At 46.8% G+C, this 24411-nt stretch overlaps 2 protein-coding genes across 13 annotated transcripts in view; one reads left to right on the forward strand and one right to left on the reverse strand.

Moving 5' to 3' along the window:
• CEP63 (centrosomal protein 63) overlaps positions 1-860 on the reverse strand; it is a 51363-nt gene extending 50503 nt beyond the window's left edge. For 3 of the 10 annotated variants that reach the window (XM_073360355.1, XM_073360361.1, XM_073360362.1), the window contains exon 1: positions 445-860. The gene's annotated coding sequence lies outside the window, so the exon portion shown is untranslated. The other 7 variants (XM_073360357.1, XM_073360359.1, XM_073360352.1 and 4 more) reach the window with 4 other exon arrangements.
• ANAPC13 (anaphase promoting complex subunit 13) lies at positions 111-6571 on the forward strand. 3 transcript variants are annotated; one of them, XM_073360364.1, is made up of 3 exons: positions 111-302; positions 2019-2144; positions 5731-6571. In XM_073360364.1, the coding sequence occupies exons 1-3, from the start codon at positions 213-215 to the stop codon at positions 5854-5856; spliced, it is 342 nt and encodes a 113-aa protein (XP_073216465.1). In that variant the 5' UTR covers positions 111-212; the 3' UTR covers positions 5857-6571. The 3 variants fall into 3 exon arrangements, with proteins under 3 accessions (XP_073216465.1, XP_073216466.1, XP_073216468.1); XM_073360365.1 differs by lacking the exon at positions 111-302 and adding an exon at positions 374-578; XM_073360367.1 differs by lacking the exon at positions 111-302 and adding an exon at positions 531-632.
• Positions 6572-24411: the final 17840 nt, after the last annotated feature.

The raw sequence follows: 24411 nt of genomic DNA on the forward strand, positions 1-24411 counted from the left end.
CAGAGCCCTGCGGGAACAGTCACAGCTGGACACCCAGCTACAATCACCTCATCCCACAGAGCCCCACAGGGACGGCCACAGCCAGAGACAAGGCTACAGAACCTTATCACACGGAGACACGCACAGCCAGGTACAGTTGGAGACACACACCCAGTGTGACCCAGCCCCGCAGGGACAGTCACAGCTGGACGAAAAGCTACAGCCACCTGGTCATGCAGTCAGATTGTCACAGCCGAATACAGTCAGACATAGACAGACACCGCTGGACACCAGTCTACAATTACCTCACCACACACAGCCAGGTACAACCAGACCCAGCTCCACAGGGACAGCCACGACCGGACACCAGGCTACAGCCACCTGGTCACCCAGGGACAGTCAGACACTCGCAGTCAGAGCCAGTCACGCTCCCCCCAGCCCAGCCCAGCCCGGCCGAACCGTTACCTCTGGGGCCGGCCGCTCTCTCCTCGGCGGACTCGCACCTCCCGCTCTCTATGGTTCCCGTGGCCTAGCGCCGCCGGTCACGTGGTTTCCTCCTCGGACTGCTGGCGGGAGACGGCGCGCGCGCAGGCTGTCAGGTACGGGGGCTAGGCCCGGACGTCGGGGGGAAAGGCTCCTTGGCGGTCCGAAGGGTGCGGTAAAATGCTGGGCCCCGCTGCCGCCGCAGCCCCTCAGCCCCGGGGGAGCCGAGACCTCTAACACAACCCGGGACCAGGGGTGGGGGCGGGGCTGTGTTGCCACTGCTTATGCTTGGCGGTTGAGCATGCGCATTGACCGCGCGGAGGCCGCTGCCCGGAAAGCTCGAGCCCCCTCCCTGAGTCGGGACGGGGGCAAAGAGGATGAGCGGGGGCGGATCCTGTGTAGAGGCTGCCCCTCCCCCCCGTCAGTGCGTCTCCATGGGAGCTGTGGGGGTGAAGCCCATTCCCTGGGCGTCCAGGCTGCGCGCCGCCACCCACCGCTGCCCCAGGCTGGGGTCGCTCTCTGGCAGCCTGACCTCTAGCCACCGCCCTGCCCTGGCGCGTGCCTCGCCTGACACCTGCTGCAAGGAACAGGGCTGTTTCATGTGTAAGCTGTGGGAAAGCAGCAGCCGGGCAGCTACGTGCATCTGCTCTGGCACAAACCTCCTAGTTCCATCTGTGCTTTAGTTTTAAATAAATAATGTTGGCTATGCCTGGCTGTCACACAACCCAGCCATCATCCTCTGGCAGATTGCTTGTAGGCATTGCAGCAGCGGTGTCTGGAGATAGTATTTGAAGGAGAGAGTAGTAATGCACTTCTCACACGCAACCCCTGAGATTACTATGGTTGATGAGGCTTGGAGAAGATTCTCCTTTTTCCTCTATTTTATTAGTCTCCTTCATTTGTGCCACTGCCTTTGACAGTATTTTGTGAAGCATCACTTTCATTGTCTTCATGGTGCACACCTCTCCCCACACTCTGCAAAAGGGTGTTTGCCAGTTATGGCAGCAGATCCATGATCGAAAGTAAACAGGCAACAAGCAGTAGGCAGGTATTTGTGTGCAGAGAGGAGTAGGCCATCCTAAAGATGGTTCTAAATATTTTTGGGGGGATGGTCACTATACCTGAAGCTGGATAAATGAAAACACGAGCAGAAATATCCTTAACTGTTTTTTTATAAAGGAATTTTAAATCTATTGGAGACACAATTTTAGATGGTACTCTGTCAGGAAACAAAATTTGTTTACAATAAGGTTTGACAGTGACCCTTTAAGGATGAGATTGTTATAGTGCAATTTTAAACCCCTTTTTGAATAGGGAAGGAAACTAAGTTTGTCACATGAACAAAAACTGAATTGGTAGAGAAAGAAATGTCGTATTCAAGCTTCTCACAGGGCAATACAAACAATAACTATGAAAACCAACTTGGCCATGCCGTACTGACTGTAAAAAAATATTAAGCTATTTAATAAAGGGATCAAGGCCAGAGCAAGCATAGAGTTAAGCTTAATCTTTTGGGGGGTCTGGATATCACAAACAACATCTGCTTTATATCACAGATCTATCTGTATGTGAATTGCACAAAGATGGACAGTGAGGTTCAGAGGGATGGAAGAATCCTGGATTTGATTGATGATGCATGGAGAGAAGATAAATTACCATATGAGGATGTAGCAATACCATTGGTAGGTGAATACTATAGGCTGCTGATAAGCCGGATGTTTCTACCCTCTTTAACCTCTTAACAGAGGCATGGCATAGCAAATGTCTCTTACAGTTCTGCCAGTTGTATAAATGATGCTCCCACAACCCAGGGGCCAGCTTCCCATTTATTTTGTGGGGGATTTCGTCCTGCTGTCTCATATCTTTCGGTGGCTAGAAGAACAAGTGCTTCTCTCCCTGCAGTCAACTGCCTCTCTTTGGAAGGAGAAAATGCTTTCCCCTACTCCTGACCAGTTATCTATTTCTTTGGATGGTGGAATGCTTCTTCCCATTATCCCCTTATTGCCTGGCCTGTTCTACACTACGAGGTTAGGTCGAATTTACCCACGTTGGGTCAATTTTATAATGAATGCATCCACACAACCAACCCCATTCCCCCGACCTAAAGGGCTCTTAAAAAATCAACTGCTGTACTCCTCCCTGACGAGGGGAGTAGCGCTAAAATCGACCTTCCTGGGTCTAATTTGGGGTAGCGTAGACACAGCGCTGTGCAATTCGATAGTATTGGCCTCCAGGAGCTATCCCGGAGTACAGGGCAGACATAAGTGATGCTTTTTCTCCCTGATACACTTCAGTTTGGCATGGCAGGTGATCAGCCAGGTGATAGCAGTATGCCGAGAGCTGGCTAGTCACATGATGCTGGCTACTCTTTATTTCCAGCTACTAAAATGCCATTAAAATAAGACAAAATAGGTTAAATATTTTCCTATTACTTTTGCATGAAAGCAATTGCTGTAGTTGGTACAAGGATGGTATGTAATCATGAAGGTGTCTGTGATATGATCTCTATTAAAATGTATCCACACCAGGGGTACCCTCTAAGCTGTGTGCTTGGATACATCCATTGTTGGCAGGTCTCGGCTCACAGAGGTACTGCTACATAGGGCACATTTTCTTAGAGTTTCCACCTCCACCACCACCCCCTGTGCTTCTACTGCCACTAGTCCAGAGATGGGTGAAGGGGTCTCAATCTTCCCCAGCTACTTCTGGTATCACCGGTCTATGGGGCGGGGTTCCAGGACTCTCCTCTTCCTCAGCTCTTTCAAGTGCTATGCAGCCGGCTGGAGGGGAGGTGGGAGGACTCACAGTCTTCCCGGTCCCTCCTTCACTTCCACTACTGCAAGCCAAGGGAGGAAAAGGGAAAACTCCTCCTAGGCTCATTCAGCAACTATTTTTGGTCTATCACAGACCACTTAATGGTACATCAGGATGTTCACAGCCCCTTGTCCTTAGGCACAGACACAGCCTTGTCATTCATGGAAACCCCTCATTTAAACCCAGTAAGCCTTTAGATTGTAGTCCTTAATTAACTCATTAAAGGCCTTCCTGTGCCACTCTATTTTGATGGGCTCGAGGTTGCCTTTTATGTTGAGACACTTCCATCCAGCAGTGATTTTAGCTCGCTGAGTAAGTGTACTTCAGGCTTTTGTACCTACTCTTACCTTTTGCCAAGATTCTGTCTTAGGGCAGTGATGGGCTCCCAAATTGTAGGCCTCTCATGCTAGACTTCTTCCCTCCCACATCCATGTACCCAAAACCTGCAAGGCCTCTCTTCATTCTTTCAGTATGCAAAGTTCTTGAGGTTACTTGAAGGGAATTACTCTCTGTGTCAGTCCACCTGACTTTCTGGATTTATTTGACATCACTGCTCCAGAGGGTATTGTCACTAAAGGACCATGCTGGGATAGCTGTCTGGTTACATTTTATGTTACTTTGAAGCTTGAAGCCTAAAGGCCCATCTCAGGGTCAGCTGGGTCACAGGTGAGGCAGCCTATGCCACCTGCCTTAGGACAGTCAGTGTCTGTTGCAGACATATGCATAGCAACTCACTATCTTCACTTAGTTCTGCTGTTTGTATTCAGGCTTTAGGAAAGAATCCTACCTCCATCTTGCTGATCTGTGATTATGTTTTTGAGACATGGAAGCCCAGACTCTCCAAGCTGTTAGAGTTTACTGGGATGTGCCTCATTAAACTGGCTAAATAGAGAAACAGCTTTGGTGCTGGCGTTTGTCTTATTGTCGGTTCAGTAGATAGTTCATAGAATATCTTCCCTCCCTGCAAAAAGACCCCCCAAAAGTGACTATGTACTTTCAGAGATTGAGAATTGTGCATACAGACAGTATCTGCAGAGGAGGAAGAGTTACTTGCAGCATACTTCTGAGGTGTCCTGGTCCTGTGGGCACTCTTACTTAACAGTAGAGAGGGGCCTGGGTGTGGACCTGAAGGCCCTCTGAGGCCTCAGGAGGACTGAGCCATTGTCAGAGATTGGATGTTAGCAGGCTATAAAACTAGCATGGCTGCTGTGGGGTATTCCTTCATTCAACAAAGTCAAGCAGGAGCTGACTTGAAAGTTGGTGTCGTTTAGAGTCATGGGCAGTACGTGACCCCACTTGAGTCCTGACCCACTTTGAACTTGAGTCCTGACCCACTACTTCTGCCTTTAGTGTCTGATCCAAAGCCCATTGAAAAGAATTAAAAGACTCCCAGTGACTTCAACAGGCTTTGGATCAGGACCAGTGAACAAAATCCTAGAGTTTGAGGAGTTCTGTTTGTCTCATGCTAGGAGTCCCAAGACCCAGGAGTGAGAATAACACATTCTCTAGCAATTGCATAGTTATAACAACACTTAGAGCAGGGGTCAGCAACCTTCCAGAAGTGGTGTGCCGAGTCTTCATTTATTCACTCTAATTTAAGGACTTCTTATAAGTCTATAATATATAAATAAACTATTGTTGTATGCAAAGTAAATAAGGTTTTTAAAATGTTTAAGAAGCTTCATTTAAAATTAAATTAAAATGCAGAGCCCCCTGGACCGGTGACCAGGACCCGGCAGTGTGAGTGCCACTGAAAATCAGCTTGCATGCTGCCTTGGCACGCATGCCATAGGTTGCCTACCCCTGACTTAGAGAATAAAGTTTAAAAGAAAAACAAAACAGTAAACCATTGCTCGTCCTGACAGCTTGTCTGTTCATCAGTTTTCTGTAACTAAAGCAAACTTTATAAGTGCTTTCCAGTTTTCTATCTGGCACTAACACTGCCTCACCTCCTTTAGGTCACTGACCTCAACTTCGAGACCGAGTGCTTATTTTGCTATTTTGTTACCTTCTGTAGGACAGTAAAGAGATAATTTGATAAAATGTCTTATTTAAAATTCTGAAATGGAATACCTATATATTTGGACTTCATTGCTGGAGAAAGATTGCAAACAAGCAATAGAATATTTGCACTGATATTTATGTATCTGATATTTACCAGACATTACAATCATTTATTTTGCTGCGTGTGTACTACTTGGGTCCACCAGCCGCCAAGATAGGAAACTAATTCACTTCTAAAACTAAGCACAGAATTCTTGTGGAAAATGGAATGCCCATATTTGGGCTTGTTGATATTTTTAAGGGGAGCAGTATGTACAGTACATGTCCTTCTGATGCTCCATCCAGTCTTAGTTGTGGATCTGTGTATTTATCAGTATGAAGTGATACTAACCTGCTCCTGTTATGGTGCTTTGTAAGTATAGAATGCATTGTACCATTTTGTGTTCTCAGAATGAGCTTCCTGAACCAGAACAAGATAATGGCGGCACAACAGAGTCAGTAAAAGAACAAGAAATGAAATGGACAGACTTGGCTTTGCAATATCTGCATGAAAACGTTCCGCCAACAGGAAACTAGAGAATCAGAGTTATGTCATGGGATGGTTTCAATACAAGAAGATGTTTTCCAGCAGATCTTCACCATCTCCTGTCCAACTGCTTAAGAAGGAATCAAAACCTTTAAAAACCTTCTAGTCTCAAACAGAAGCAAAATAGTTTAAAAGGCCCTATGTAACCAATGTAAAATAACTGACATTCTAAAGCTGCGGGGAGGTAGCAGAGTGCTTTTTCACTTACACAAAAATATTTGGAGTCCTGTTGTGTTGACAACTTCTTTATAAGTTCATCTTAATTGTCTTTTGCATATGATCAAAGAGGTAGTTATCACTGCCTGAAAGCTGATCATTGATCTCAGAAGTGATTCAGTGAATATTTGTGGTCGCTTTGATGTTTTATAGACCCAAAGCTATTCTTTTATGTTTTGGTGCTGCTGTTAGAGATCATGGTGCAAAACCTGAGCAATTATGAACCAACTTTTACTGCCTTTAACTTGTTTGTGACACAGGAAGGTTGTTTTGGGACCGAGAGAAAGATTAATTAACAGGGTCTGAAAGGGACTGAAATTTGTCTGTAAACACAAATGAGCATGGGAAAGAAATTCTTTATACAGTAAGCAGTCTTGGAGTTTGCCTAGTCTGGTTGGAGCACATTTCCAACACAGACATCCTGTGGTATGTTTGCTAACCATACTGTAAAAGAGCACAATTTATATTAAAAGGCTTTGTTAGTGTTGACTCAAAGTAATTGCCCTTTTATGTATGTTCATGAATTATGTGGAAAGTATTGCTGACCTCAATTCAATTCCCGTGAACAGGTGTCCACACCATTCTTGGCACCCTTATTAACAGTCTCAGGTAGGACTGTGAGTAAACTGTCATCTCAGCCATAGAGATGGTGCCTGCAGAAAAGGATGGAGACATGTTTATTTTAAAGCGTGGTCATTGAGATAAGCAGCTGAAATGCCCATTGAAATCAATAAGAGTTGTAACTGCTTACTCCAGGGTTGAATTTGGCTCATCACGAGAATACCAGCCAACAATAGGCATACACTTAACATTAGCAGAAGTATGCCTAGCAATAGATACACACACAATTAAAACTGATATTACATACAAAAACTACATTAAGAGAATGGTTTCAGAGTAGCAGCCGTGTTAGTCTGTATCCGCAAAAAGAACAGGAGGACTTGTGGCTCCTTAGAGACGAACAAATTTATTTGAGCATAAGCTTTCGTGAGCTACAGCATGCATCCGATGAAGTGAGCTGTAGCTCACGAAAGCTTATGCTCAAATAAATTTGTTCGTCTCTAAGGAGCCACAAGTACTCCTTTTCTTTTTATTAAGGGAATGTTATAGTTGCAAAGTCAAACGTGAAAGTTAGGAAATGCCAGAATAAAGGTTCCTTGTGTAACCTTAATTCTGCCCCCCTTTGCATACTTACTATGAATGGTGTGATTCTACTTTTTCTACAGGTCCCTGCATTATTCAGAACACAGAATCAACAGGGCACCAAGATTGAATTAGGGTTGTGCAGCTGACACTGCATTTGGGGCTTCATAGGAGACCTCATGACTGATGTTGTGCAGGAACTGCATGCATTGGCTACTCTGACAGTACAGTAATCTCTCCCCAACCACCTTTTATCCACCAATGGGGCTATGCTGGCAGGCCCTCTGGTGGAGGGGAATTTGTGGGTAACTTGTGCCATTGCAACTGCCTTCTAGATAGACTTCCCGCTTCTGGGCACAGTCTGTACCTGTGTAACCTAGGACTTACTCTAGCCCATAGTGTAATTTCTTCATATTTTGCTGTAGCAAATATGCTCAGAGTCTTGGCCCTGCTGAAATGAAATATTTTCTCTTGGCTAGAAACTTTAACCTAATTTAAATATGAAGATGTAGGAAAGCCGAAATCTTTTTAGAAACAGCAGAATAATTATATGTAAAGACCAGGAAAACAAGAGCAACCAGATATGGATAGTGCTTGGTGCAGGGATTGTATTTTCATTGTCTGTGTGTATAGCACAGTGGGCCCCAATCGTGTGAAGCCTCTAGGCACTCCTGCAGTACATATAATAGAAAAGTTTGATTAAAACAACACTGACAGCCACTGTAGACGTGTTATTACTTATTAGCTTTCCTTTCAGTATCAGTGATTATGATTTAAGTACATCACTGTGATTTAAGAAACAAGTTCAATCAAGCTACATTTAAACCAAGCTAGCCTCTTGAAATCCAGCAGGGGGAGAAGAAGGACCTTCCTTTGTAATGTCTGGACAGCATTCAACATGCTGTTCAGCTGATGCCCTGGTTAACAGACTATAGCCAGTAGAGGGCACAGAAGCAATGATTTGCTTATTTATCTCAAGACCTGACACTTATTTAAGGGTATGTCTACACTACAGAAATAGGTTGAATTTATAGAAGTCAATTTTTTAGGAAGTGATTTTATACAGTAGATTGTGTGTGACCCCACTAAGCACATTAAGTCAACGGAGTGCATCCACAGTACCAAGGCTAGCGTTGACTTTCGGAACATTGCACTGTGAGTAGCTATCCCACAGTTCCCGCAGTCTCCGCCACCCATTGGAATTCTGGGTTAAGCACCCAATGCCTGGTGGGGCAAAAACATTGTCGCAGGTGATTTTGGGTACATGTTGTCAGTCGCCGCTCCCTCCGTGAAAGCAACGGCAGACAATCGTTTCGCGCCTTTTTTCCGTGCGGACGCCATATTGCTTTCAGCAGACGGTGCAGTAGGACTGCTAACCATCGTCATCGAACCACCGCTTCCGCTGCAACTCTGCTCTCCTGGTGCCATGAATCCACCTCGCAGGTCCTCTATATGACAGTCGTCATCCACCACTTCTGCTGCAACTCTGCTCTCCTGCTCTTGTTTCTCCATACCATGGCAAGCATGCAGCCCGCTCAGCTCACCGATACCGCTGCTGTTGTGTCCTGGTGCTGCTGGCAACAGATGGTGCAGTAGGTCTCCAAAACTGGTCATCCAACCACCGCTTCCGCTGCAACTCTGCTGTCTTGATAGTGAATTTCTCCATGTTGGCTGTCATGGGCTCCCACTTCCGCTGCAACTCTGCTCTCCTGCTCTGATGAATCCACCTCACAGGTCCTCTTGTCTTTCTCTATAAATATTTGTTCTAGTGGCACCCGTCATCAGCCACCGCTTCTGCTGCAACTCTGCTCTCCTGCAGATGCCATACCACGGCAAGCATGGAGCCCGCTCAGATCACCGTGGCAGTTATGAGCATTGTAAACACCTTGCACATTATCCTGCAGTATGTTTAGAACAAGAACCTGCAAAGGCAGGCGAGGAGGCGATGGCAGCGCGGTGACGAGAGTGATGAGGACATGGACATAGACTTCTCTCAAAGTATGGGCCCCGGCAGTTTGGACATCCTGGTGGCAATGGGGCAGGCTCATGCTGTGGAATGCCGATTCTGGGCCCACGAAACAAGCACAGACTGGTGGGATCACATAGTGTTGCAGGTCTGGGATGACTCCTAGGGGCTGCGAAATTTTTGCATGCCTTAGGGCACTTTCATGGAACTTTGTGATTTGCTTTCCCCTGCCCTGAAGCACAAGAATACCAAGATGAGAGCAGCCCTCACAGTTCACAAGCAAGTGGCAATAGCCCTCTGGAAGCTTGCAACGTCAGACAGCTACTGGTCAGTTGGGAATCAATTTGGAGTGGGCAAATCTACTGTGGGGGCTGCTATGATCCAAGCAGCCGACGCAATCACTGAGCTGCTGCTATCAAGGGTTGTGACTCTGGGAAATGTGCAGGTCATAATGGATGGCTTTGCTGCAATGAGATTCCCTAAATGTGGTGGGGCGAAAGATGGAACGCATATCCCTATCTTGGGACCGGAGCACCAAGGCATCCAGTACATAAACCACAAGGGGTACTTTTCAAGGGTGCTGCAAGCACTGGTGGATCACAAGGGACGTTTCACCAACATCAACGTGGGATGGCTGGGAAAGGTACATGATACTCGCATCTTCAGGAACTCTGGTCTGTGGGAGTGGCTGCAGCAAGGGACGTACTTTCCAGACCAGAAAATAACCGTTGGGAATGTTGAAATGCCTATAGTTATCCTTGGGGACCCAGCCTACTCCTTAATGCCATGGTTCATGAAGCCATACACAGGCACCCTGGACAGTAGCCAGGAGCTGTTCAACCATAGGCTGAGCAAGTGCAGAATGGCGGTAGAATGTGCATTTGGACGTTTAAAAGCGCGCTGGCACAGTTTACTGACTCAGTTAGACCTCAGTGAAACCAGTATTCCCATTGTTATTACTGCTTGCTGTGTGGTCCACAATATCTGTGAGAGTAAGGGGGAGATATTTATGGCGGGGTGGGGAGGGAGGTTGAGGCAAATCGCCTGGCCGCTGATTATGTGCAGCCAGACACCAGGGCGATTAGAAGAGCACAGGAGGGCGCGCTACGCATCAGAGAAGCTTTGAAAACCAGTTTCTTGGCTGACCAGGCCACGGTGTGACAGTTCTGTTTGGTTCTCCTTGATGAAAACCTGGCCCCTTGGTTCACCCTACTTCCCTGTAAGCCAACCGCCCTCCCCTCCCCCTTCGATCACCGCTTGCAGAGGCAATAAAGTCGTTGTTTCAAATTCATGCATTCTTTATTTTTTCATCACACAAATAGGGGGACAACTGCCAAGGTAGCCCAGGAGGGGTAGGGGAGGAGGGAAGCACCGAGTGGGGTGGTGGAGGAGGGGAGGAGGGAAGGACAAGGCCACACTGCACTTCAAAACTTATTGAATGCCAGCCTTCTGTTGCTTGGGCAGTCCTCTGGGGTGGAGTGGTTGGGTGCCCGGAGCTGCTCTTCCCTCCTCCCCCGCCCCACATTCTTGGGCGTCTGGGTGAGGAGGCTATGGAACTTGGGGAGGAGAGTGGTTGGTTACATAGGGGCTGCAGCGGCGGTCTGTGCTTCTGCTGCCTTTCCTGTAGCTGAACCATACGCCGGAGCATATCAGTTTGATCCTCGAGTAGCCTCAGCATTGCATCCTGCTTCCTCTCATCATGCTGCCACCACCTCTCCACTCGTGTGTCCCTCCTATCCTCGCTTTCATTTTGTGCTTTCCTGGACTCTGACATTGCTTGCCTCCATGCATTTTGCTGAGCTCTTTCAGTGCGGGAAGACTGCATGAGCTCAGAGAACATTTCATCACGAGTGGGTTTTTTTCATCTTCTTATCTGTGCTAGCCTCTGGGACGGAGATGATAGGGGGAGCGTTGAAACATTTGCAGCTGCGGGAGGAAAACAAGAGAGAGTAGTATTTAAAAAGACACATTTTAAAGAACAATGGGTAGACTTTTTCACAGTGAACCAAGCTGTTAACATTATATAGTACATGTGCTTTCGGTTATATTGAGGGGCTGCTGGTTTGGTTTGAGAGATCACACACGCAGTGCCGGGCAACAGACTTTGGCTTGCAGGCAACCATTGTAAGCCACAGTCTTTTGGCTTCTTTAACCTTCATGACATGTGGGAATGGTTTCAAACAGCAGTGCCCTCATTTCCCATACCAAGCACCCGTTGGGTTGGCCATTTAAAATGGGTTGGCCATTTAAAAGGAGGGACTGTGGTTTTCAGGTTAATGTGCAGCACAAACCCAGCTAAACCCCCCCACACACCCAATTCCCTAGGATGATCGCTTCACCCCTCCCCCCACCACGTGGCTAACAGTGGGGATGATTTCTGTTCAGCCACAGGCAAACAGCCCAGCAGGAACAGCCACCTCTGAATGTCCCCTTAATAAAATTCCCCTATTTCAACCAGGTGACCATGAATGATATCACTCTCCTGAGGATAACGCAGAGAGATAAAGAACGGATGTTGCTTGAATGCCAGCAAACACCAGGACCATACGCTGCCATGCTTTGTTATGCAATGATTCCAGACTATGTGCTACTGGCCTGGCGTGGTAAAGTGTCCTACCATGGAGGACAGAATAAGGCTGCCATCCCCAGAAACCTTTTGCAAAGGCTTTGGGAGTACCTCGAGGAGAGCTTCATGGAGATGTCCCTGGAGGATTTCCGCTCCATCCCCAGACACTTTAAAAGACTTTTCCAGTAGCTGTACTGGCCGCGAATGCATCCCAAGCCTTCAGGGCAAATTAATCATTAAACACGCTTGCTTTTAAACCATATATTATATTTACAAAGGTACACTCACCAGAGGTGCCTTCTCCACCTTCAAGGTCCGGGAGCCCGCTTTGGGAGGGTTCGAAGGGTATTGGATCCTGGGTGATAAAACAGTTCCTGGCTGTCAGGGAGAACAGTTTCATCCTCCTCCTCATCCCCTAAATCCTTATCCCTGTTGCTTGAGACTCCCCCCTTGCAGGAGTCCACGTGCAGGGGTGGGGCAGTGGTAGGGGCACCCCTTAGAATTGCATGCAGCTCATCATAGAAGTGGCATGTCTGGGACTCTGACCCAGAGCGGCTGTTTGCCTCTCTGGTTCTCTGGTAGGCTTGCCTGAGCTCCTTAATTTTCACACAGCACTGCTGCCAGTCACTGTTATAGCCTCTGTCCTTCATGCCCTTGGAGATTTTTTCAAATATTTTGGCATTTCATCTTTTGGAACGGAGTTCTGATAGCACGGATTCATCTCCCCATACAGCGATCAGATCCGATACCTCCCGTTCAGTCCATGCTGGAGCTCTTTTGCGTTTCTGGGACTCCATGGTCACCTCTGCTGATGAGCTCTGCATGGTCACCTGTGGCACGCTGGCCAAACAGGAAATGAAATTCAGAAGCCCCCGGGCTTTTCCTGTCTACCTGGCCAGTGCATCTGAATTGAGAGTGCTGTCCAGAGCAGCCACAATGGAGCATTCTGGGATAGCTCCCAGAGGCCAATACCGTCGAATTGCGTTCACACTAACCCAAATTCGACCCGGCGATGTTGATTTTAGCGCTAATCCCCTCATCGCGGAGGAGTACAGAAATCTATTTTAAGAGCCCTTTAAGTCAACAAAAATGGCTTCGTCCTGTGAATGGGTGCAGGGTTAAATCGATCTAACGCTACTAAATTCGACCTAAACTCGTAGTGTAGACCAGAGCTTAGACTCTATGGGTATGTTTAAACTGCACAAAAAAATCCAGTGGCAGCAAGTTTCAGAGCCCAGGTCAAACAGAAGTGTAGACATTCATGCTCAGGTTGGAGCCAGGGCTCAGAAACCTGCAGAGTGGTGTGGGTTTCAGAACCTGGGCTCCAGCCCGAGCAGAAACATCTGCTATTGTTAGCCCTGCAGCGCAAGCCCACATCAGTTGGCATGGGCTCTGAGACTCGCTGCCATGCAGGTTTTTTTGCAGTGTAGACATAGGAAAGGCTGAAACCTTCTAAGGGTTTTATGAGGCTTATGGCTTCTGAGACGCTTATTCAAATCAGTTATTCTGTCCTGTGATTTTTGCCTATATAGCACATTTGAAATGAATTCTTGTTAGTCATTTTTGCTAGGGAAACGAAGGGAGGCTCATGAGTCTTTTTAATATGGCTGCCTAAGCATGGATGTAAGCTTTCTCTGTTCTGCTCTGCCAAATCGAGCATCATCTGCTGCCCACCACTGTTTCTGTGCTGGCCTATCTTGAGCACAAATTGCTAATTGAGCGAATATACAGAAGTCTACAAAAATAAGTCTCCAAAAAAAGAATGGGTCCCAAGGCCACAATGCTAGTAAGGAAGGAAGGGTGGTCTGATGGCTAAGGCACTGCACTGGAACTCAGGAGATGTAGGTGCTCTTTCTGGTTCTACCACAGACTTCCTGTTTGCTATTCAGCAAATGTGCCTCGGTTTCCTTTCTGTAAAATTGGGATGATAATACTTCCCTACCTCACAAGGCCATTGAGGGTAAATGTTTGATGAGGCATTTATACTATGGCAAAGAACTCTATGGGCAAATAAATGATACCAATAGGATTAATGCAGCTGGGAAACTGATCAGAAGTCAATATGAACTGGTTACTGATCTATACAGGCTAATGGATTGGTTCTAGATATGTGAATGCAACTAGTATGGATTCATCTGATCTGATACCATTAGCACTAAAACATCAATAACCATCTAAAAATGTATTAGAACCTTCATCCTCTTATTAGATTGAAAAAATATTTTTTTACTTAGAGTTAGCTTCAGAAGTCCTAGCCATACCTTACCTGAATACTCAAAACCCTTAATTTTAACTGTCTTATGTGCATAATTAAAGGTGAGTGGGGGGGGGTTATGAATAAATGTTAATCAGTTTGGTAGGGAAAAGCTGCATTACAGTACATATGACAAAGCTTAATATAAAATATGTGCATTTCAATACTGCACTGTAATGCAGTGGGACTCACCACCACCGCGCCTCCTGCTGGCCGTGCTGGGAATTAGCTCTTGGTTGCCAGTGCACCTTCCTCTAGTGGTGTCTCACCGCCGTCACTTCTGCTCCACCTGTAAAAGCTGTGTCACTCCCTGAACCGCAGCATCCTCTTCTGGGCACAGCCCTGCAGCTGTGCCCCACTCCACTTTCTCCCCATTTCTGGGGGAACCAGCTGTCTCTAATCCATCCGCTTGCCTCTGTGCCCTACTGCGGCCTTCAGTCTAGCCCCTCGCATTAAGGGGTAAACTGCAATTTGAATACAGGCCACCACCTCTGTTGCAAGTGGGGGGAAAAAAGGGATGGGGGAAGGCCCACCCACTACTCCAAGCCCCGACCCAGGGACCCTATAGCTGGCAGCCACGTGCTGCCACTTCTCCAACTCCCGCCACCTGTTTTCCTGGGGCACTTTCCTGTAGCCCTAGCACCCTTTGTATCAGGGGCTTCAGCCTGGCAGTCCTCAGGCTGGAGCTCCCTATTGCTCTCCTGACCCTGCCCAGTACTGAGCTATCCAAGGTACTCCTCTAAGCCCTGGTCTACACTAGGACTTTAGGTCGAATTTAGCAGCATTAAATCGATGTAAACCTGCACCCGTCCACACGATGAAGCCCTTTATTTCGACTTAAAGGGCTCTTAAAATCGATTTCCTTACTCCACCCCTGACAAGTGGAGTAGTGCTTAAATCGGCCTTGCCGGCTCGAATTTGGGGTACTGTGGTACAATTCGGCGGTATTGGCCTCCGGGAGCTATCCCAGAGTGCTCCATTGTGACCGCTCTGGACAGCACTCTCAACTCAGATGCACTGGCCAGGTAGACAGGAAAAGAACCACGAACTTTTGAATCTCATTTCCTGTTTGGCCAGCGTGGCAAGCTGCAGGTGACCATGCAGAGCTCATCAGCAGAGGTGACCATGATGGAGTCCCAGAATCGCAAAAGAGCTCCAGCATGGACCGAACGGGAGGTACGGGATCTGATCGCTGTATGGGGAGAGGAATCCGTGCTATCAGAACTCCGTTCCAGTTTTCGAAATGCCAAAACCTTTGTCAAAATCTCCCAGGGCATGAAGGACAGAAGCCATAACAGGGACCCGAAGCAGTGCCGCGTGAAACTGAAGGAGCTGAGGCAAGCCTACCAGAAAACCAGAGAGGCGAACGGCCGCTCCGGGTCAGAGCCCCAAACATGCCGCTTCTATGATGAGCTGCATGCCATTATAGGGGGTTCAGCCACCACTACCCCAGCCGTGTTGTTTGACTCCTTCAATGGAGATGGAGGCAATATGGAAGCAGGTTTTGGGGACGAAGAAGATGATGATGATGATGAGGTTGTAGATAGCTCACGGCAAGCAAGCGGAGAAACTGGTTTTCCCGACAGCCAGGAACTGTTTCTCACCCTGGACCTGGAGCTAGTACCCTCCGAACCCACCCAAGGCTGCCTCCTGGACCTGGCAGGCAGAGAAGGGACCTCCGGTGAGTGTACTTTTTAAAATACTATACATGGTTTAAAAGCAAGCATGTGAAAGGATTACTTTGCCCTGGCATTCGCGGCTCTCCTGGATGTACTCCCAAAGCCTTTGCAAAAGGTTTCTGGGGAGGGCAGCCTTATTGCGTCCTTCATTGTAGGACACTTTACCACTCCAGGCCAGTAACACGTACTCGGGAATCATTGTACAACAAAGCATTGCAGTGTATGTTTGCTGGCGTTCAAACAACATACGTTCTTTATCTCTCTGTGTTATCCTCAGGAGAGTGAGATATAATTCATGGTCACCTGGTTGAAATAGAGTGCTTTTCTTCAGGGGACACTCAGAAGAGCCCATTCCTGCTGGGCTGTTTGCCTGTGGCTAAACAGAAATGTTCCCCGCTGTTAGCCACAGGGAGGGGGGAGGGTTGAGGGGGTAGCCACGCGGTGGGGGGAGGCAAAATGCGACCTTGTAACGAAAGCACATGTGCTATGTATGTAATGTTAACAGCAAGGTTTACCCTGAAAGAGTGTAGCCACTGTTTTATAAAATGTGTCTTTTTAAATACCGCTGTCCCTTTTTTTTTCTCCACCAGCTGCATGTGTTTCAATGATCACAGGATCTTCTCCTTCCCAGAGGCTAGTGAAGCTTAGAAAGAAAAAAAACGCACTCGAGGTGAAATGTTCTCCGAGCTCATGCTGTCCTCCCACACTGACAGAGCACAGACGAATGCGTGGAGGCAAATAATGTCAGAGTGCAGGAAAGCACAAAATGACCGGGAGGAGAGGTGGTGGGCTGAAGAGAGTAAGTGGTGGGCTGAAGAGAGTAAGTGGCAGGCTGAAGACAGGGCTGAAGCTCAAATGTGGCAGCAGCGCGATGAGAGGAGGCAGGATTCAATGCGGAGGCTGCTGGAGGACCAAACCAGTATGCTCCAGTGTATGGTTGAGCTGCAGCAAAGGCAGCTGGAGCACAGACTGCCACTACAGCCCCTGTGTAACCAACCGCCCTCCTCCCCAAGTTCCATAGCCTCCACACCGAGACGCCCAAGAATCCAGTGGGGGGGCCACCGGCCAACCAGCCACTCCACCACAGAGGATTGCCCAAAAAAACGAAGGCTGGCATTCAATAAATTTTAGTTGTAAACTTTTAAAGTGCTGTGTGGCATTTTCCTTCCCTCCTCCACCACCCCTCCTGGGCTACCTTGGTAGTTATCCCCCTATTTGTGTGATGAATTAATAAAGAATGCATGAATGTGAAGCAACAATGACTTTATTGCCTCTGCAAGCGGTGATGGAAGGGAGGAGGGGAGGATGGTTAGCTTACAGGGAAGTAGAGTGAACCAAGGGGCGGGGGGTTTCATCAAGGAGAAACAAACAGAACTTTCACACCGTAGCCTGGCCAGTCATGAAACTGGTTTTCAAAGCTTCTCTGATGCGTACCACGCCCTCCTGTGCTCTTCTAACTGCCCTGGTGTCTAGCTGCCCATAACCAGCAGCCAGGCGATTTGCCTCAACCTCCCACCCCGCCATAAACGTCTCCCCCTTACTCTCACAGATATTGTGGAGCACACAGCAAGCAGTAATAACAGTGGGAATATTGGTTTTGCTGAGGTCTAAGCGAGTCAGTAAACTGCGCCAGCGTGCCTTTAAACGTCCAAATGCACATTCTACCACCATTCTGCACTTGCTCAGCCTGTAGTTGAACAGCTCCTGACTACTGTCCAGGCTGCCTGTGTACGGCTTCATGAGCCATGGCATTAAGGGGTAGGCTGGGTCCCCAAGGATACATATAGGCATTTCAACATCCCCAACAGTTATTTTCTGGTCTGGGAATAAAGTCCTTTCCTGCAGCTTTTGAAACAGACCAGAGTTCCTGAAGATGCGAGCGTCATGTACCTTTCCCGGCCATCCCACGTTGATGTTGGTGAAACGTCCCTTGTGATCCACCAGAGCTTGTAGCACTATTGAAAAGTACCCCTTGTGGTTTATGTACTCACCGGCTTGGTGCTTCGGTGCCAAGATAGGGATATGGGTTCCGTCTATGGCCCCACCACAGTTAGGGAATCCCATTGCAGCAAAGCCATCCACTATGACCTGCACATTTCCCAGGGTCACTACCCTTGATATCAGCAGATCTTTGATTGCGTGGGCTACTTGCATCACAGCAGCCCCAACAGTAGATTTGCCCACTCCAAATTGATTCCCAACTGACCGGTAGCTGTCTGGCGTTGCAAGCTTCCACAGGGCTATCGCCACTCACTTCTCAACTGTGAGGGCTGCTCTCATCTTGGTATTCATACGCCTCAGGGCAGGGGAAAGCAAGTCACAAAGTTCCATGAAAGTGCCCTAACGCATGCGAAAGTTTCGCAGCTACTGGGAATCGTCCCAGACCTGCAACACTATGCGGTCCCACCAGTCTGTGCTTGTTTCCCGAGCCCAGAATCGGCGTTGCACAGCATGAACCTGCCCCATTAGCACCATGATGCATGCATTGGCAGGGCCCATGCTTTCAGAGAAATCTGTATCCATGTCCTGATCACTCATGTGACCGCGCTAACATCGCCTCCTCGCCCGGTATCGCTTTGCCAGGTTCTGTTGCTGCATATACTGCTGGATAATGCGTGTGGTGTTTAATGTGCTCCTAATTGCCAAAGTGAGCTGAGCGGCCTCCATGCTTGCCTTGGTATGGCGTCCGCACAGAAAAAAGGCGCGGAACAATTGTCTGCCGTTGCTCTGATGGAGGGAGGGGCGACTGATGACACGGCTTACAGGGTTGGCTTCAGGGAGCTAAAATCAACAAAGGGGGTGGCTTTACATCAAGGAGTATTTCAGGCAGGACTTCACGGAGGGTTCCAATAAGAAATGGTGCACCTAAGTTATTGTTCTTATTGGAACAAGGAGGTTAGCCTGGCCTCTGATTGATACATGCCTAGATTTACCTCGCTGCACCTTCTCTGTGAGTGACTGCAGTGTGACCTAGAGGAATGAGTCCCCTAGACGGGGGAGGAGGCAAATGAGTACAAAACAAATCTGGTCTATTTCTTGTTTTGATCCACTCCATCTATCTTTTACATCTTTGGCTGGCAGCAGACGGTGCAGAAGGACTGCATGCCATCCACATCTCATGGCTACTCAGCAGAAGATGGTACAGTACGACTGCTAGCCATCCTCATCTCTTCCTGCCCGGCAGAAGATGGTACAATACGACTGCTAGCCATCCTCATCTCTTGCCTGCCCAGCAGAAGATGGTACAGTACGACTGCTAGCAATCCGTATCGCCTGCCTGCTCACCATAAGACGGTTCATTAGGACTGACTGCAGGACTAAAGAGAATGACCTGGTCAAGTCACTCCAAATTTAGTCCCTGCGCCCATGTCTGCCCAGGCGCTCCCAGCCGACGTGGCCAGGAGCACCTCGGACACGACGAGGACGGCTACCAGTCGTACTGCACCGTCTGCTGCCAGAAGGCAATGGGTTGCTGCTACTGTGTAGCAATGCCGTACCACGTCTGCCAGCACCCAGGAGACATACGGTGATGGTTACCTGAGCGGGCTCCATGCTTGCCGTGGTATGGCGTCTGCACAGGTAACTCAGGAAAAAAGGCGTGAAACGATTGTCTGCCCTTGCTTTCATGGAGGGAGGGAGGGAAGGGGGGCCTGACGATATGTACCCAGAACCACCCGCGACAATGTTTTAGCCCCATCAGGCATTGGGATCTCAACCCAGAATTCCAATGGGCAGCGGAGACTGCGGGAACTGTGGGATAGCTATCCACAGTGCAACGCTCCAGAAGTCGACTCTAGCCTCGGTACTGTGGAAGCACTCCGCCGAGTTAATGCACTTAATGCACTTAGAGCATTTTCTGTGGGGACACACACATTCGAATATATAAACCGATTTCTAAAAAACCGACTTCTATAAATTCGACCTTATTCCATAGTGTAGACATACCCTTAGGCACCCAGACTTTCTCCCTTGCACTCCAGAGAGAGGCTGTTCCTGCTGTGTTTGAGCAGCCCTTCTTATATGGCCCTCCCTGGCCCTGATTGGCTGCTCCAACAAACCTTCTCCTGATTGGCTCTCTACAAGCCCTCAACCCATTGGTTGGGTTTTGCACAGCCTTCCTGAGGGCTGCTTTAACCCTCCATCTACCTGTGTGGGGCAGCCGCCTCACCACATGCACCACTGGAGTCAATTGGAGTTTGACTAAGGATTTTGTCAGAATCAGGCAGAATATCCCCTTTTGTTTGTTTTATAAATCGGGAATAAATACGGGTGCCCAGCTTCCATACTCTATGTCCTTTGTTAGTTTAAACCATCTTAATCGTATCTTCTGTTATTCATCTCCATTCTAAACTTAACCATCTCACTCTTTTCAATCCCTCCTCATATGGAAGTTTTCCTATGCCTCTAATCATCTTGATATCCCTTCCATTTCTGCTACATACTTTATTTTAAAGGAAAATAATAACTATAAATATATTCAAAATGGGCTATACTTTATAATACAGCGACTGTAGGGAAAGTGTAAAGAAGCTGTTGCTGAAGAACCAGATTCTATTTTCTCTGGATCTAAATCTACTTTACATTGCACTTATAGTATAATTGCACATTGGTTATGCTTTTCAGACCCTGTAATTAACATAACTGAAGGTTAACTTCATAACTTGATCCTTTATTATCCTTTTTATTTCCATACTTGGTACATTATAGTGTAATTTCTCTAAAGTTATCCCTTTTGATACATGTAACTACTACAGGATCCTATAACTAGACAGTAAAATACATGACTGAACTACCCCCAGAACTTCATAGTTAATACATGTATTTTTAGAATCCAGGTACATTATCTATGCTTCACAACCAAAATTATACCTTCAGACTAATTTCAGTGTAAATGCAATGTACTTAATGTACCTGGATTTTAAAGCTACATGTTTTAAACTAACAGGGTATTAAATAATTCCATTATGTATTTAGACTGAGATATATGAATGATTGATAGTTACAGATATCAGAAAGCACAACTATACTGTAATTACTCTGTAATTAAAATCACTGTATTATAAAGTACATCCAAATTGCCTTCTGTGTTGCAAACTCTCCACCACAGTGCCAAAATAAAAAACTGTTAGCCAAAAATAATTAATATTTCAACTGAGCCACAACAAGGCATGGATTAATAGGCTATTGATGTTTCTGTGTGGCTGAAATGTATCCTTACAAAGTATCCATGGTGCACACCACTAGCCAACTAATATATACCTTGTTGTGGCCTTACAGGTGCTATCTTGGCCAGCAGTACCAGTCTCAGCAACATACTTTTCTGATGGAGGCACACTCCTCAGTTATGAATCTTCAGAATTTTGGCAGGAGGCAGGTGATCCTACCATTAAATCCTACCACCTGATTAAATTTGGCAACAGAGCTACCTCCTATTTAGCATCTAGCAAGCTTTTCTGCCCATCTTATACATTCTTTTCTGGGTAACATATGAACTACATCAAATTGGATATTGTGTTATAAAATAAGCTGGAAGAAAAGGTATTTTATTTTTAACCCTACATGAGTCTGGAGCCAAATCCTGTTTGCTTGACTTCCATGGCCTTAATTGAGTACAGCACTTAAAGTACATGCTGAACTTTGAGTAGATGAGTAAGCACAATCCTACTTAGCAAAGCAGTTAAGCACATGCTTAAGTCTCATTGAAGCCAATGGAACTTAAGCGTGCTGAATTAAGCATGTGTTTCATTAATGTGTCCATGCCTCTAACATCCCTGGTGGTATAGTCTCTAAGTGTTGGCAGTTGTGCTTTACTGCTGCGACATGCAAATACAAACCATGACAGCACATTACAAGAGCTAGGATGACATTCCTTTGAGAAGGCTCTGCTTTCTCTTGTTATAGTCCTGCTGCCCTTGTCCTCTAGTGAGTGTCCCAGACAGCAAGCTACACCTCGTGACCAAGTGTCACTCCCGGGAAAGTGTAAAGAAGCTGTTACTGAAGAACCAGATTCTATTTTCTCTGGATCTGAATCTACATAACATTGATTTAATTCACATCTCAACTGGGGAAGGCCAATATTAGTTCATGCCCACCGCCTTATCTTGGCACTAATAATCCCTTTTGTATTCCCTGTTCCATTAGGTCCATCATTGTGTCATTTTGCATCCAGATCAGAGGGCAAGATTACCACAACCACCTCTTTGGGTCAATGCCAACTTATGGACTGACCAAGAAGGTGAACTGTAAAAGCAGAACAAGGGGCTGGACCACCTATAAGATATTAACAGTACTATTCCCTAGATTTAGTAGTAGCAGATGCTGCAGAGGGAGGGGTTCATTGATCAGTTGGAAGTCACACTTCTAGGACCTGTGGAATCAGGGCTTGGAGTTCTGTCTCAAACATTGTTTTCCTTCAAATGCATCATGTTGCACAGTTGCCATATGATAGCACCACTTTTCTTACCCATCTCCATTCCAGCTGGAGAGCCTCATGAGTGGGGAAAGTGATCATCAGCCCCAGCAGATACCCAGTTAAACAGTATGCTGTTCAGTGGGGCACCTATGGAGCAAAAAGGGTTAGGCTAGGCACCCCTAAGCAAGAGTAAAAGCAAAGCACGCAGCCCGAGTCCCCTAATCCAATTTTGAGAACAGAAGGGGAAGTTCCAGCTGCATTAATTTTCCCAAAAACACCCACATAGAGACAGTGTCATCAGCAAGGAAATCACCATCCACTATGTCGATGCAGCAAACCACAGTCACTGCAGCAATGAAAGAAATGGGGAAAGCCTAATGTCAAGCAGGGAGATGGGGAAAGGGAATGGTCCCTGTCTTTTCTCCCTTTCCTCATCTAACTTTCATTCTCCCCTCTGTCTTTACCCAGTGCTTAGATTTGGTTTGTATTTCTGGAGATAATTTAGGGAGCAAGCTGTCACTGGCGAATCAGAAATCTTGGAATTTTAATGCATACCATCTGGAGTGCTTGCTCGTGTTGGAATGTTAGCATGATGTGGTAATTCCTGCGTATACGCGGGGGAGATGAGAAGGGGGGAGGTGTGCTGTGGATTCCTGTCACCCTAAAACAACACTCACAATCCAAACAACTACACTGCTCCCAACAAGGGAGCCAAATTGATGCTGGAGTGTGAGTGTGCTGGGTTTGGGGAAGGGCAGAGATGTATTCCTGCTCTTCTTCCTCCTTTTGGAGGGGGGACATTCTTTTCCAAGGAGACCTTGAGACATGGGGTTGTGCTAGGCCCTCCGCTAGCTCGCATGGAATCTGCGTCGCCATGGAAACTGGCTGCCAGAATAGCAACAAACAGAGGCAGAGGAATTTCAGCATCCTTGGCCAGGCCTCACTGGAACAAGAATGCCTCTCATTTAAAAAGGGGAAAATAAAGGCTTGTGTAAGGAGCACACAGGGGGCAGCAGCGCTCCTCATAAACATCACTGACTCCTTCTGGAGCCTAAAGCAGCCATGAAAATGGAAAGAAAATTCTTGCCCTATTTACTCTCGCCCCAGCTTAATGAACCTATGTATCTTCTATAAGGCTTGACACAAGGACATCTGCAAAGAGAAATGGTTTAAAGTGGGACTCTCATCTTGAGTCAAAAATCTCTCTTGTCTCTAGATTGTCTCTAAAACCTTACCAAAGATACCTATGTATTACTATCATCTGTCAGAACTTTTCCTGAGTACCCTTTGTCATGACCTCATTTATTCCCATAGCAGCAGATTATGATGTCAGAACCAAAGGTTCCTGAAACATAGGTAGAGAGAGCAGGAAAGAAAAAGAACAATAATTAGTGGAGGAATTGGTGCTTGCACTGATCTTTGAACTTGTGAAGCACTATAAACGGTAAGTGCTATGCATTGTTATAAGATTACATTTTCCATCATTAGTGCGTTGTTGTGGAGTCAGGCCCATCCAGAGAGAAGACACAGTTCCAAAGACTTTGGATGTAAAAACGTAAGTTTGTTCTTCATTACCATGCTATTCCAGTGCGGGGCCCCACACAACTCAGCCAATTCTCTTTAGTCCTCCCTTGCAACTGCCATGCTATTTCATACGCAGTTTCTTCCCAATCAGGTGATGTAATGTGCCAGGTGATGTAATGGATTTAGGGTATGGACAAAAGCAAAGGATGGATAAGGCCGAGAGACTAGCTAGCTCACTTCACCTGTGAGTGAAAAACAATCAGAACAGGGGTCTCCAGAGTTGAAAGGGGAGTGCATGTAGCCACTAAATATGCATTACATCTCCTCCTTTCCTACCAATTGCTTTGGCAGATAATCATGGCATAATCAAATTGAACCAGCCATTTCATGGGGAAGGCATGATTATTCACTGACTTCTTGATACAGTCTGGCTGCTGTGTCATGCACTGGGAAATCCTGACATTTGATATCAAGGTTACATGAAATAAATACATATTAAAAGGAACAAGAAATTGAGATATCAAGAATCCAAATTCATGTAAAAACTTGACATGAAAATACCCTAATTACTCAAGATCTGCAGCCTATCCAAGGCCTTTTGTGATTGACAATGGTCACTGTTCTAACACTGAACCTCCTCACTATGCAACTCCCCCAGGGTTTCTATCCCTGACCACTTCTTGTGTATGTATGCCATTATATTTAACCACCTGCTTCCTGGTTTCAACATTATCAGTTCTCAACAGTGATACCTACATTTATACCCTCTTCACTAGTTCATCCCT

Source organism: Lepidochelys kempii, chromosome 9 (assembly GCF_965140265.1).
Source record: "Lepidochelys kempii isolate rLepKem1 chromosome 9, rLepKem1.hap2, whole genome shotgun sequence".
Lineage (NCBI taxonomy): Eukaryota > Metazoa > Chordata > Testudines > Cheloniidae > Lepidochelys > Lepidochelys kempii.